This window comes from Procambarus clarkii, chromosome 31 (genome assembly GCF_040958095.1).
Source record: "Procambarus clarkii isolate CNS0578487 chromosome 31, FALCON_Pclarkii_2.0, whole genome shotgun sequence".
Lineage (NCBI taxonomy): Eukaryota > Metazoa > Arthropoda > Malacostraca > Decapoda > Cambaridae > Procambarus > Procambarus clarkii.
Window position 1 is genome coordinate 6,603,970 of NC_091180.1, and position 13,706 is coordinate 6,617,675.

Below are 13,706 nucleotides of genomic sequence, written 5' to 3' on the forward strand. Positions count from 1 at the left end.
GCTCCCCTTGCCTCTCTAGACGGGTCCAGGTTCTGGCTCGTGGTCCCCGGTAGGCCCAAAGAACTCCATACACATGACTGATGCCAAAGTCTGACATTAGCATATCAGCGTAGTAAGCTCCGGGAAACCTCCAGGACTCACCCAGAAAATGGCGTTTCATTACATTCAGCGCTGGTTTTTTTTTATCGGATGCACATCATGTTCGATGCTCAGACACGAAAGAAGCAAATCAAATGCAAGTTGCTTTCAAAAAGTGCTTTAGAGTTAATAGAATGCCGCCCTGCTCCTTATTATCCACCTGCATTGTCCGTCTTACAGTCGTGCTCCTCCTTGTAGAAGGTCCCGATTTTTAGGACAATCGTATGTTTGCAACTCCCAGTGACACTGATGGTGCAACAGTCTTACCAGTTTGGTGCCTTCTTTTGATAATTACTTACAAAAATATGTAGCAATAAGAAAAGTAAGTAATACAAAATAACAAGTATTTTGATGTTTTTAATGCCTTTGACACTTGACGATCAAAATGTAAGAAAACATTTGTTTTCTATCTCCATAATATCTGCAAATTTTTTACAAATACCATAATGGATAGATACATTGATTGCCATTGTTGATACCAGTAGTTAATTTAACAACAATATTATTGCAGTCTATCTGAATCCAAAGTTGAAATATTTGGTAAATTATATTTGATTCCATTTGTATACAGAATATGGTGCTTAACTAAACAAAATCAAAGTGAAATGCAGTTGTTCTTTTTGTACCCTGTAATTCCTGAAAAAAGTGCCTTTTCTCTCCAATAAGCAAAATAGCAGAAAGTAAGTTCAAATGCAACTTGAGAGACTATTCCTTTATATCAACTAAGGAAAACATCTACACAGTAGTAGTACATATTACTGATACTATTAGATGAGAGTAGAGGTCATTATAAACTCACTATCCCTCATGTTGTTAGTTTTGGTACAGTACTACAATATGCATAAAAAGTAAAGAATCATTAGGCCTTTCTATTTATATTATCATAATGCTCCAAAGAAGCTATATCATACTCAAGAGAGTGGTTCCTATTTCACAGAGGGAGGTCAGATCTTGGAGATAATGATTGGCAGATGTTAAGATGTTGAGATGCTTATCCTTGGATGCTAGTGAAGTGAGCAACATATCAGAAAATTGGTATGGTACCTCATCCTGAAATAAATTTAAAAAATATATAAGAATTAGTATACAGCACAATGAATAATTAACTAGTATGCATTTATATGGCATTTTGAGTTTCTTCCCAAAACATAATCATCATGTAACATCTGAGCATAAAAGCATTTTATTTAATAACTAAACTATGCAAGGATGTGGCAAATACGAAACACTGACACTGTTAATTGTTATATAGAACACCAATGTGATGTCTTCACTGTTGCCATTGTTCAGTTACTGCACATGCAGTAACTGAGCAATTTTACTACTTTAGAGTAGTAAAACAGTTTGAATTGTAAAGAGAAACTGGTTAAAAATAATCTATGCATTTACACGATATGCAAATGCTGCCTACAAAAGTGACTGGAACAAGAATGATGTTGGAAATAAATGCATTCTTAAATGCCTCATAAATCTTAAACAATTTACAGCAAAAATACTACAAATCATAACTTTCAAATAAAAGAACTTGTGTCAGGGTGAAATAGTATTGTAAGTTTCTACTTACAGATTCCCAATGAATGATGTATACTTTGGAGAAAATCTTTAACGAAGATGGTGCCGTTGGGATGAGGTACTGCCATGTCTCCTCGATCGTGTCTTCGTCTCCGTCCAACGTCTGCACTGTCTCTTCCAGATCTTCCTTACCATTGGGCAAGTCGTCAATTGCTTCAAAAACATTGTACATAGGTCCCAAGAGTAACAAGCCAGCCACTTTATCAGGATGTTTTAGCGCCAACTGAAGCGCGATCTGAAAAACATAATTGTGATAACATTATATTTGCGAGTGCCTGTACCTACACTGGCATTATAGTTTAGTTTTAGTAAGGAGTTCCTTTTGTTTAAATAACTAAAGTATGCCATACTTTAATGGTATTTAAATCTAACATTTTCAATACAATGTATATTGGAGTATGAAGCATGCAGTATGTTATTAGACTTACATGCAAATACTTTTATGACAAGGTACACAGACAATATGCAATAAACATTCAGAAAATTCAACAAAAATATAATAAAATATTAGATTTCTGTGGAGAGCCCCTTCGGCTCCCCGGAGCTATACCGGGGTGATGTTTGTATTATATATTAGACCATGGCAACAGACAATCGATGGAGTTCTATGCCTACTGGGGACCACGAGCCAGAACCTGGTCCCCAGAAGAGGAATGAGGAGCAATGGCCAACAGACACCCCATGTAGTTGGAAGCAATCTATATCTGCCAACTACCAGATGGCAGCCATCTCAGTAAAACACTGAGCCATGTAAAACTGTCATCTGCCATCTCGGTAAATCTTTGCCATCTTTTACTGCCATCTCAGTAAAACATCTAAACTATTGGGACCGACTAAAGAGCCTAAATCTGTACTCCCTTGAGCGCAGGCGGGAGAGATACATAATAATTTACACGTAGAAAATATTAGAGTGGCTGGTCCCAAACCTGCACACAGAAATAACATCACATGAAACCAGAAGACATGGCAGGATGTGCAGAATACCCCCGTTGAAAAGCAGAGGTGCAACAGGTACTCTGAGAGAGAACTCTATCAACATCAGAGGCCCGAGACTGTTCAACACGCTTCCGCTACACATAAGGGGCATAACTGGCAATCCCCTCAGTGTTCGAGAGAACTGGATAAGCACCTCCAAAGGATACCTGATCAACCAGGCTGTGACTCATACGTCAGGCTGCGAGCAGCCGCATCCAACAGCCTGGTTGATCAGTCCAGCAACCAGGAGGCCCGGTCGACGACCGGGCCGCGGGAACGCTAAGCCCCGGAAGCACCTCAAGGTAACCTCAAGGTAGGTAAGGTACCAGGTTAGGCACCCAGAAAGGTAGGAATTCCAATACAAACTACAGATAATTAAAAATTGCAAACCGAAAGTCAAACGAGCAAGTAGAACTCCCCAATCGGAAAAGAAGCCAAGAAGCATGACATCACCACAGGTGCAGCGCTGCTGTTTGTGCAGCTCCCCCCCTCCCCGGGAGGAGGAAGGGGGGCCCCCCAGACCTCCTGGCCTCCCGATCGACTCTGGCTAAAATCCTTGTGCAGTGCTGTGCCTTGTGGTGTTGTGCTGCTGTGTTGTGGTGTGTGAACAGATGTTATTCCAGAAGTACTGGGGCTGCATGCACTTAGGGTCACCTTTCCTAGGTGCCCTGTAATTACTGCCCTTGCAGTTTGAGCTTACCTTCCACAAACTGTTCGGGGGACTGCCTCTGCAGGGTTCTTTTGCTGCTTGGTGATTGCCCATGCTTGGGGTCAACAGGGGTTTTCCCTATCATTGTTTGGCCTTGGGTAGGAGGTTGTATCATCGCTGGCAGGGATGCTAGGTACTATGCAGCTGTCTTATGATGCGCATAGCAGCCGGTTCTGTTCCTCCTAGAGACGTTATGCATATGTGGGGTTTTTATTTTCTTTTATTGTGGTTTGTCTGGTGGGGGGTCTGCCTGGTGTGGCTGTAGGACCACTTGTATTATTTTGGTGGGCCCTCTGCTAGGTTCCCGTGATTGCCAACATCACAGGGGTTCAGCATTTTGTTTGTTTGGTAGTTTTGGGATAACTGGTTAGAAGTACCTTGTATAGGCTTCCCTTAGCAGTCAGCCTAAGGGCCCTGGAAACCACCATTGGGGCTTTTTGGTCCAATAGATGTGTCCTCTGAGTTTCATCTCACTTCGAGCAAATTTGAAGATTGCTCTGTCTCCTTGTCTCAGGATGTCACTCACCGTTTTTGCCTCCGCCATGCTGCCTGTTGAGTCAATGACACTTTTGACCCGGAGTCCTGCAAGTGGTGTTCCTTGCTTGTACTCCAGTTCACCCAGTCCACTGCTATTGATATTCAGATGCAGGCAGCTTCAGCATTGCATGCGAGGTTTAGGCTGCTGCAACTAATACCGAAACTTGGGGAACGTTAGTCGCCTCGACTTTGGTTTCGTCTGCGCTCCCTGGTCTTTCTCCCTGGTCTCCTACTGTATATAGTTCATACTGCTATACCCTCTGCTCCTGGCTTCCAAACGTCTGAGGGTTTCGGAGTCGGGGGCAGGATTTTCTTGGTGTCGAGACTCAGGCGGCTTCAGAGACTGCCCCTTCCGGATTGGCGGCAGAGGCATTCAAGCCTGTTTCTCCTGCCAGGGCTTCCGGCGTGTGCCAGCGGTGACCGCCCCCCTTCTTCCCAGCCTTTCCAGTGGACTCTGCCTTTTCTCCAGAGGCAGGGAGTTTGGAGGACTGCTCTGGCCTGGGTCCTGACGTGGAGGATCCTGGGCTGGGGAGGAGTTGACTTGGAGGGGGGTTTGACCCCACTTGGGTATTGGTACCCTCGGCATGGGGCTTGTTGTTACAGGGGGAGGGGTTTTCCTATCCTCTCCCCCTTCCCTGTACGAGTTTGATTTGAGTTTGGCTCCTCCCCAGATTTGGTTCTGGTATGGTATCTTCTGGTATACTAGGTTCCTTAGTTCCATCTTTCTGGAGATTTTCGGCTTCCCGCATCCCGCCTAGGGTGGTGCAGGAGGCCATTGCGGCTTACCTCCTGTAAGACCCGGATTAAGCCTCGATAATGGATCCTTCTTCATTTGAGTTTGGCTCTTCTTTTCCTTACTGGGTACGTTACGAGATGCCGGAGTCTTCCTGGCTGGCAGACTGCCGTTTTTTTCGTTGGGGGCGTGGCATGCATTCTGTTGGACTAGCACGTTTAAGTAGCAGGAGTTGACTACGGTCGTTCAGGTTTACCTGGGGAGCGAGTTGGAGCACTTCAATGCATGCTTGTTCGCCCCTGTGCTTTCTCACGATGTCGGCCAGGTGCAGCTTCACATGCAAGTTCCTTCCTTTTTGTCGTTCCTGGTACCTGAGGATTTGTACGCCTGTAGGCACTTGGCTTCAGTATTGCCCTTCTTTTCCCTCCTGGAGCTGTCTTCGGATTGGCTCGAGGAGGACATGGAGGAGCTGGGTTCTGGGTCAGCATCCCGTGCGCTTGCCTCGGCGGCTTGGGTATTAGCTGCCATGTTGAAGTTGTTTATGCTGATTCTGAAGGAAGTGGTGACTCTGGTCTTTGTTTCTTGCCTCGCATGCCAAAGGGCAGTGCTCGTCAAGTCTTTGAAATCTGCATGCTCCCTGGCTCCTAGATTTTAGTCCCCTTTTTGTCCATTGCTGTTTGCAGAGTCTGCAGTGGTGCATTTTCTGCAGGCACCTTCGTTTAGTTGCTGGCCTATGTCGGCATTTTTGGTCCTCCGGGAGGGCCGTGGGGATCCTGATCAGAAGGGTCGTGCCAAGGATTGGGGTTCCTTTGGTTGTGGTAAGCCAGTAGTGCCAAATTCAGGGCCGGCCCCTCCTGTGGAGCCGTCGGCGTCTGGTCGGCACAGTGATCGCTCTGAGCGTCGGTTGGGCTCTCATAAGGGTCTTTGGTCCTTTCGCGGTGCGCCCCATTGATGGGGCGATGGGGGAAGGCTCACGCAGTTTGCTCTCACCTAGTCCCACAATTCGTGGGCATTTTAGATCTTTTCCTCAGGTCTGCAGTGGCATTGGGTAACTCCTGCTTCTGGGGGTTGACACGACAGTGTCCCTCAGGTGGGTTTCCCGCCTGTTTCCAGTTCCAAAACGAGACTGTGGATCTGAGGTTCATTCTGGACTTGTTTTGTCTGAACCCCTGGGTCTTTTGCCCCTCTTTTCGGATGACCACTCTGCCCCCAGGTCTGGCTGCTTTTGGGACTGGGCACTTGGACCTCAAAGACGTATATTGGCACGTCCCAATTTATCCGGGATTCAGGGACTGGCTCGGTTTTGTTGTAGGGTATCAGGCTTACCACTTAAGTTGCCTTCCATTCGGCTTGAATCTGGCATCTCATGTATTTACACTCCTTATCCAGGTCGTGGTGACCTGTTTGAGTCTGTTTGGGGTTTGGGTTGTGGCCTACCTCGACGATTGGCTGGTCTGGGCTTCCAGCTAGTCCGAGGGATTTGGTTCTTTCCCAGCTCGTCGAGTTCGGGTTCATGGTGAGCTTGAGGAAGTCCCATTTGGTTCCCTCTCAGATTTGAACTTGGCTGGGTCTTGTGTGGGACTCTCAGACCGCTTCCTTGTCTCTCCCTCCAGCGGCTGGAAGGGGTGCACAACCAAAAACAGCCTTCAGGGTGTTTTTCGAGGGCACCCAGGTCACTCGTCAGTTACTCAAGCAGTTGTGTGCGTCTGAATTTTGCCGTGCTGGTCTACCCGTCGAGTTGTATTGTATCTAGCTTCGGCGCCTGTTCTTGTTTCTTCGGGGACATCCCTTCTGCCGCTTACAGAATCTCTGAGGTTCGAACCCCAGGGGCCTTGCGTTGGCTGCTGCATCGCCGGCATTCTCTTCGGGTTTTTCGGGATTCAGTGCTGTGGCACCTACCCGAGCTCTTGCTTGATGTGTTCACGGATGCGTCGTCTCTCGGCTGGGGTTTTGTGACCAGTGCTCACCAGGCTGGCCAAGGTTGGTGTGGTCTGTCCTTCCGTCGAGCTCACAGCAAGGTGCAGGAGTTCACGGGGGTATGGCTTCGGATGGTTCATGTCGCTCGTGGATCGACAATTTGGCTCCATTCAGACTGCTCCCCAGTGTGCTCCCCAGCGGTTCATTGCCTGAACCGAGGGGGGTTTGATGCAGTCCTTGCCTCTTTGGGGCTGATCGCTTCGGGTGACTCGTCTGCTGACTTCTCGGGGTTTGGCTCTCCTGGCGGTTCATATCCAGGGGAGTGTCCAACTGCCTGTTCTATTTCATTCCCCTGTTCACGGAATGGATGGTCAATAATGCCTCCTTCCTTTGGCTCTGCCAGACGGTCGGGCACCCGGAGGTGAACCTCTTCGTGTCAGCCTGGTTGAGGAATCTTCCGGTATATGTGGAGCCCTTCCCCGACTGCGTGGCTATCAGGGTCGATGCCTTTCGGCTGAACTAGTCGAGGACGGGTTACCTGTCCTCTTTACCCCGGTTTGGTTGTTGCTCCAGGTCCTGGCTCGTTTGGAGTCTGCAGGATTATTCCGTCCAGCCAGCCTGTGGTCTATCCCCATGCACACATGTATGTTTGCGGCTTTGGTTGCTGTTTTTGTTAACACTTCTTGGGCTGACATTCGGGCACTGGGCTTTTGGAGGTCGAACAGGTGCAGCTTCGACCTCCGACTACTGCACCTGTTTGGAGAACGAACAGGTGCAGTACTGTGTAGCCAAACTGGGCTGCACAGTACCTCGTTAATGTTCCTGGCCCTTCTCAGGTGTGTGTAGTCTTGGGTCCCAGGTTGCAGCCAGTTATCTCGACTTTGAGTTGAGGAGCGAGTGGCGGCCGCCTCCTGGGTAAGTCCCTTTTTTCCTTTATCTTTAGTTAGGTAGCTTCAGGGAGCCGAAGGGGCTATCCACAGAAAACCAGCGTTGAATGTACTGAAATGCCATTTTCTGGGTGAGACCCGGAAGCTTCCCGGCATCCCTTCCTCCTTCCCTCCATCCGGTCGGTGTTTTTTTTTGTGTTTTTTATATCCAGCCTCTTAACTGGGGTTGTTTACCTGGCGTGGGAGATCTGGGGCCCCCCTTCCCCCTCCCTGGTAGAGGGAAGGGGGGGCCCCAGAGCTGTGCAGACAGTGGCGACATCATGTTTGTGTGCTTGTTTTCTGATTGGAGAGTTCTGCTTGCTCGTTCGGCTTTCGGTTTGCAATTTTTAACCAGCTGTAGTTTGTTTTGGGATTCCTACCTTCCTCGGTGCCTGACCGGGTAGATGACAGATAGTCTGCTTTCAACTACATGGGGGTGTCTATAGGCCATTGCTCCTTGTGCCTCTCTGAGGGGCCAGGTTCTGGCTCGTGGTCCCCGGTAGGCATAGAACTCCATCGATTGACTGTTGGCTCGGTCTAATATATACTCATCAGCCCGTTATAGCTCCGGGAGCCTCCGAGCATCACCCAGAAAATGGCGTTTCATTACATTCAACACTGTTTTTTTAATGAAAATATTTAAATTTAAAACACTGCCTCATTTTATCACTGTATTTTTTAAATGTCAAAAAACCACTTATTTTAACTAAATATATTTTTAAGTTATGTTAACCGTAGAATATGAATTTTAATGATTGAACACATTACAGTACAGTACTTAGAATTTATATAAAACTCACCCATGCCCCAACTGAGTGACCAATGATGATCTGTGGCCCCCTAGTCTTGTTTAACATTTCAAGAGCATCGTCCATCCATATCTGTAAGGTATTTTTCATCTGCCTCGGACGCCAGATTATTTTGCTGTATCCCACGTGTGTGGGATCATACCTGAAAGTCACAACATGAGTGATCATACCTGAAACACACAACATGAGTCATCATACATGAAACACAACATGAGTCATCATACCTGAAACACACAACATGAGTCATCATACATGATACACACAACATGAGGGATCATACATGAAACACACAACATGAGGGATCATACATGAAACACACAACATGAGTCATCATACATGATACACACAACATGAGGGATCATACCTGAAAGTCACAACATGAGTGATCATACCTGAAACACACAACATGAGTGATCATACATGAAACACACAACATGAGTGATCATACCTGAAACACACAACATGAGTGATCATACATGAAACACACAACATGAGTGATCATACCTGAAACACACATGAGTGATCATACATGAAACACACAACATGAGTGATCATACCTGAAACACACAACATGAGTGATCATACCTGAAACACACAACATGAGTGATCATACCTGAAACACACAACATGAGTGATCATACCTGAAACACACAACATGAGTGATCATACCTGAAACACACAACATGAGTGATCATACCTGAAACACACAACATGAGTGATTATACCTGAAACACACAACATGAGTGATCATACCTGAAACACACAACATGAGTCATCATACATGAAACACAACATGAGTCATCATACCTGAAACACACAACATGAGTCATCATACATGATACACACAACATGAGGGATCATAAATGAAACACACAACATGAGGGATCATACATGAAACACACAACATGAGTCATCATACATGATACACACAACATGAGGGATCATACATGAAACATACAACATGAGTGATCATGCATGAAACACACAACATGAGTCATCATACCTGAAACACACAACATGAGTCATCATACATGAAACACAACATGAGTCATCATACCTGAAACACACAACATGAGTCATCATCATGATACACACAACATGAGGGATCATACATGAAACACACAACATGAGGGATCATACATGAAACACACAACATGAGTCATCATACATGATACACACAACATGAGGGATCATACATGAAACACACAACATGAGGGATCATACATGAAACACACAACATGAGTCATCATACATGATACACACAACATGAGGGATCATACATGAAACATACAACATGAGTGATCATGCATGAAACACACAACATGAGTCATCATACCTGATACACACAACATGAGGGATCATACCTGATACACACAACATGAGGGATCATACATGAAACATACAACATGAGTCATCATACCTGAAACACACAACATGAGTCATCATACATGATACACACAACATGAGGGATCATACATGAAACATACAACATGAGGGATCATACCTGATACACACAACATGAGTCATCATACATGAAACACACAACATGAGGGATCATACCTGATACACACAACATGAGGGATCATACCTGATACACACAACATGAGGGATCATACATGAAACACACAACATGAGTCATCATACATGAAACACACAACATGAGGGATCATACATGAAACACACAACATGAGTCATCATACATGAAACACACAACATGAGGGATCATACATGAAACACACAACATGAGTCATCATACATGAAACACACAACATGAGGGATCATACATGAAACACACAACATGAGGGATCATACATGAAACACACAACATGAGGGATCATACATGAAACACACAACATGAGGGATCATACATGAAACACACAACATGAGTCATCATACATGAAACACACAACATGAGGGATCATACATGAAACACACAACATGAGGGATCATACATGAAACACACAACATGAGTCATCATACATGAAACACACAACATGAGGGATCATACATGAAACACACAACATGAGTCATCATACATGAAACACACAACATGAGTCATCATACATGAAACACACAACATGAGTCATCATACATGAAACACACAACATGAGGGATCATACATGAAACACACAACATGAGTCATCATACCTGATACACACAACATGAGTCATCATACCTGATACACACAACATGAGTGATCATACCTGAAACACACAACATGAGGGATCATACCTGATACACACAACATGAGGGATCATACCTGATACACACAACATGAGTGATCATACATGAAACACACAACATGAGGGATCATACATGGAACACACAACATGAGGGATCATACATGAAACACACAACATGAGGGATCATACATGAAACACACAACATGAGGGATCATACATGGAACACACAACATGAGGGATCATACATGGAACACACAACATGAGGGATCATACATGGAACACACAACATGAGGGATCATACATGAAACACACAACATGAGGGATCATACATGGAACACACAACATGAGGGATCATACATGAAACACACAACATGAGGGATCATACATGAAACACACAACATGAGGGATCATACATGGAACACACAACATGAGGGATCATACATGGAACACACAACATGAGGGATCATACATGAAACACACAACATGAGGGATCATACATGGAACACACAACATGAGGGATCATACATGAAACACACAACATGAGGGATCATACATGGAACACACAACATGAGGGATCATACATGGAACACACAACATGAGGGATCATACATGAAACACACAACATGAGGGATCATACCTGATACACACAACATGAGGGATCATACATGAAACGTAAAGCATGAGATATCACACTTGAATCATAAAATCCAGAAATAATAAAAATTCAGAACAATTTGGAGGATGTTGTTCCGGACAAGTTCTTCAAAAGTTCAGATGTAACACACACACAAGGAGCAATATTATCAAGCTCAACAAGCCACAATGTAGGACTGAAGACGGGAGATGCTTTTTCACTCACAGGGTTACAATCCCTTGGAATCGCCTACCCGCTGAAGCCGTTAAAGCGAAAACTCTGTTACATTTTTAATTCAGCTGGAAAAAATCATCAGGGCAAATGGGGGAACCTTTGACAAGCTGCAGGCTTCCTGTTCTCATTGAGGCCATTTGAGTGTTAGTGGCCTTCAGGTAAATTCAGGTAAATGAAGCATAAGGGGTCATACCTGAAATATATAGCATAAGGCATCGTAGCTGAAATTGAAACAGAAATAGGTTTATTAAGGTATAAATATACATAAAGTGATGATGTAGTTCAAGCTATTCTCACCCCATTTAGTATATGATGTACTAAATTCATTATATATATATATATATATATATTATATATATATATATATATATATATATATATATATATATATATATATATATATATATCTTTCCAGGCGATATATATATATATATATATATATATATATATATATATATATATATATATATATATATATATATATATATATATATATATATATATATATAATGAATTTAGTACATCATATACTAAATGGGGTGAGAATAGCTTGAACTGCATCATCACTTTATGTATATTTATACCTTAATAAACCTATTTCTGTTTCAATTTCAGCTACGATGCCTTATGCTTTATATTTCAGGTATGACCCCTTATCTTACCAGCCCTATCAAACCCCCATACATTACGTCCTCCTTTGATGGAGTGATAGACGGCCGACAGGCCTTAATAAAAAAATAGGGTTGTTCTATTCTTAAGAATAGTACAACCTACAATGAACACCCAAATCACGGAACTATATACTCTACCCACCATGAGAGTAAGGACAAGACCAGAACATAACGATGCCAACACAGAAGACACTGTTCAACATAACAGGCCAATTACACCTGATTAATTTTTGTATGTAGATAGAAGCTGCCTCGTATGGGCCAATAGGCCTTCCTCAGTTACCTTTATTCTTATGTTCTTATGTGCTTCATCCCCCATTTATCCCTTATGTATCCCTATATTTTCTCTAATTTTTTTCTTATGAAATGATAAAGCTACCCATTTCATTATATATGAGATCAATTTTTTTTATTGGAGTTAAAATTAACGTAGATATATGACCAAACCTAACCAACCCTCCCTAACCTATCTTTATAGGTTAGGTTAGGTTAGGTAGCAGAAAAAGTTAGGTTAGGTTAGGTTAGGTAGGTTAGGTAGTCGAAAAACAATTAATTCATGAAAAGTTGGCTTATTAGGCAAATCGGGCCATGCATAGTAGGCTGAAAAGTGCGTTCTGGCTACCAGGTACGACATATATATATAATATATATATATATATATATATATATATATATATATATATATATATATATATATATATATATATATATATATATATATATTATTAAATATGACCGAAAAAGTAAGATTAATAATTCTAACACGAATTTTCTCAATCTTTCGTACATTACGCTTCACTGTTGGAGGTAAATCAAAAATCACTTCTCCAAAATTCATTTTTATTTCTAGTCTGACGCGACACGGGCGCGTTTCGTAAAACTTATTACATTTTCAAAGACTTCACAAATACACAACTGATTAGAACTTGCGTTTCCCTGATTTTATATCTACATTTGAGTGAGGTGGGAAGGGTGATGTGGCATTAACACAAGACAGAACACTAGGGGATATTAATAGGGTATTAAAAGTATCAACACAAGACAGAACAGAAACAATGGGTATTGAATAGAAGTGTTTGTAGAAAGCCTATTGGTCCATATTTCTTGATGCTTCTATATTGGAGCGGAGTCTTGAGGTGGGTAGAATATAGTTGTGCAATAATTGGCTGTTGATTGCTGGTGTTGACTTCTTGATGTGTAGTGCCTCGCAAACGTCAAGCCGCCTGCTATCGCTGTATCTATCGATGATTTCTGTGTTGTTTACTAGGATTTCTCTGGCGATGGTTTGGTTATGGGAAGAGATTATACAGTATGTTCCTTAATGGAGCCCTGTTGCTTATGCATCGTTAAACGCCTAGAAAGAGATGTTGTTGTCTTGCCTATATACTGGGTTTTTTGGAGCTTACAGTCCCCAAGTGGGCATTTGAAGGCATAGACGACGTTAGTCTCTTTTAAAGCGTTCTGTTTTGTGTCTGGAGAGTTTCTCATGAGTAGGCTGGCCGTTTTTCTGGTTTTATAGTAAATCGTCAGTTGTATCCTCTGATTTTTGTCTGTAGGGATAACGTTTCTATTAACAATATCTTTCAGGACCCTTTCCTCCGTTTTATGAGCTGTGGAAAAGAAGTTCCTGTAAAATAGTCTAATAGGGGGTATAGGTGTTGTGTTAGT

General features: G+C 43.2%; 1 protein-coding gene across 1 annotated transcript in view; it reads right to left on the reverse strand.

Moving 5' to 3' along the window:
• Positions 1 to 478: 478 nt before the first annotated feature.
• LOC123758948 (uncharacterized) overlaps positions 479 to 13,706 on the reverse strand; it is a 33,742-nt gene continuing 20,514 nt past the window's right edge. Inside the window, exons 3-5 of the mRNA XM_069334144.1 lie at positions 8,308 to 8,458; positions 1,703 to 1,945; positions 479 to 1,188 (exon numbers count right to left, since the gene is read on the reverse strand). Of these exons, the coding sequence (XP_069190245.1) occupies positions 1,039 to 1,188; positions 1,703 to 1,945; positions 8,308 to 8,406 (492 nt within the window). The 5' untranslated portion in view covers positions 8,407 to 8,458 and the 3' untranslated portion in view covers positions 479 to 1,038. The remainder of the gene's footprint in view (positions 1,189 to 1,702; positions 1,946 to 8,307; positions 8,459 to 13,706) is intronic.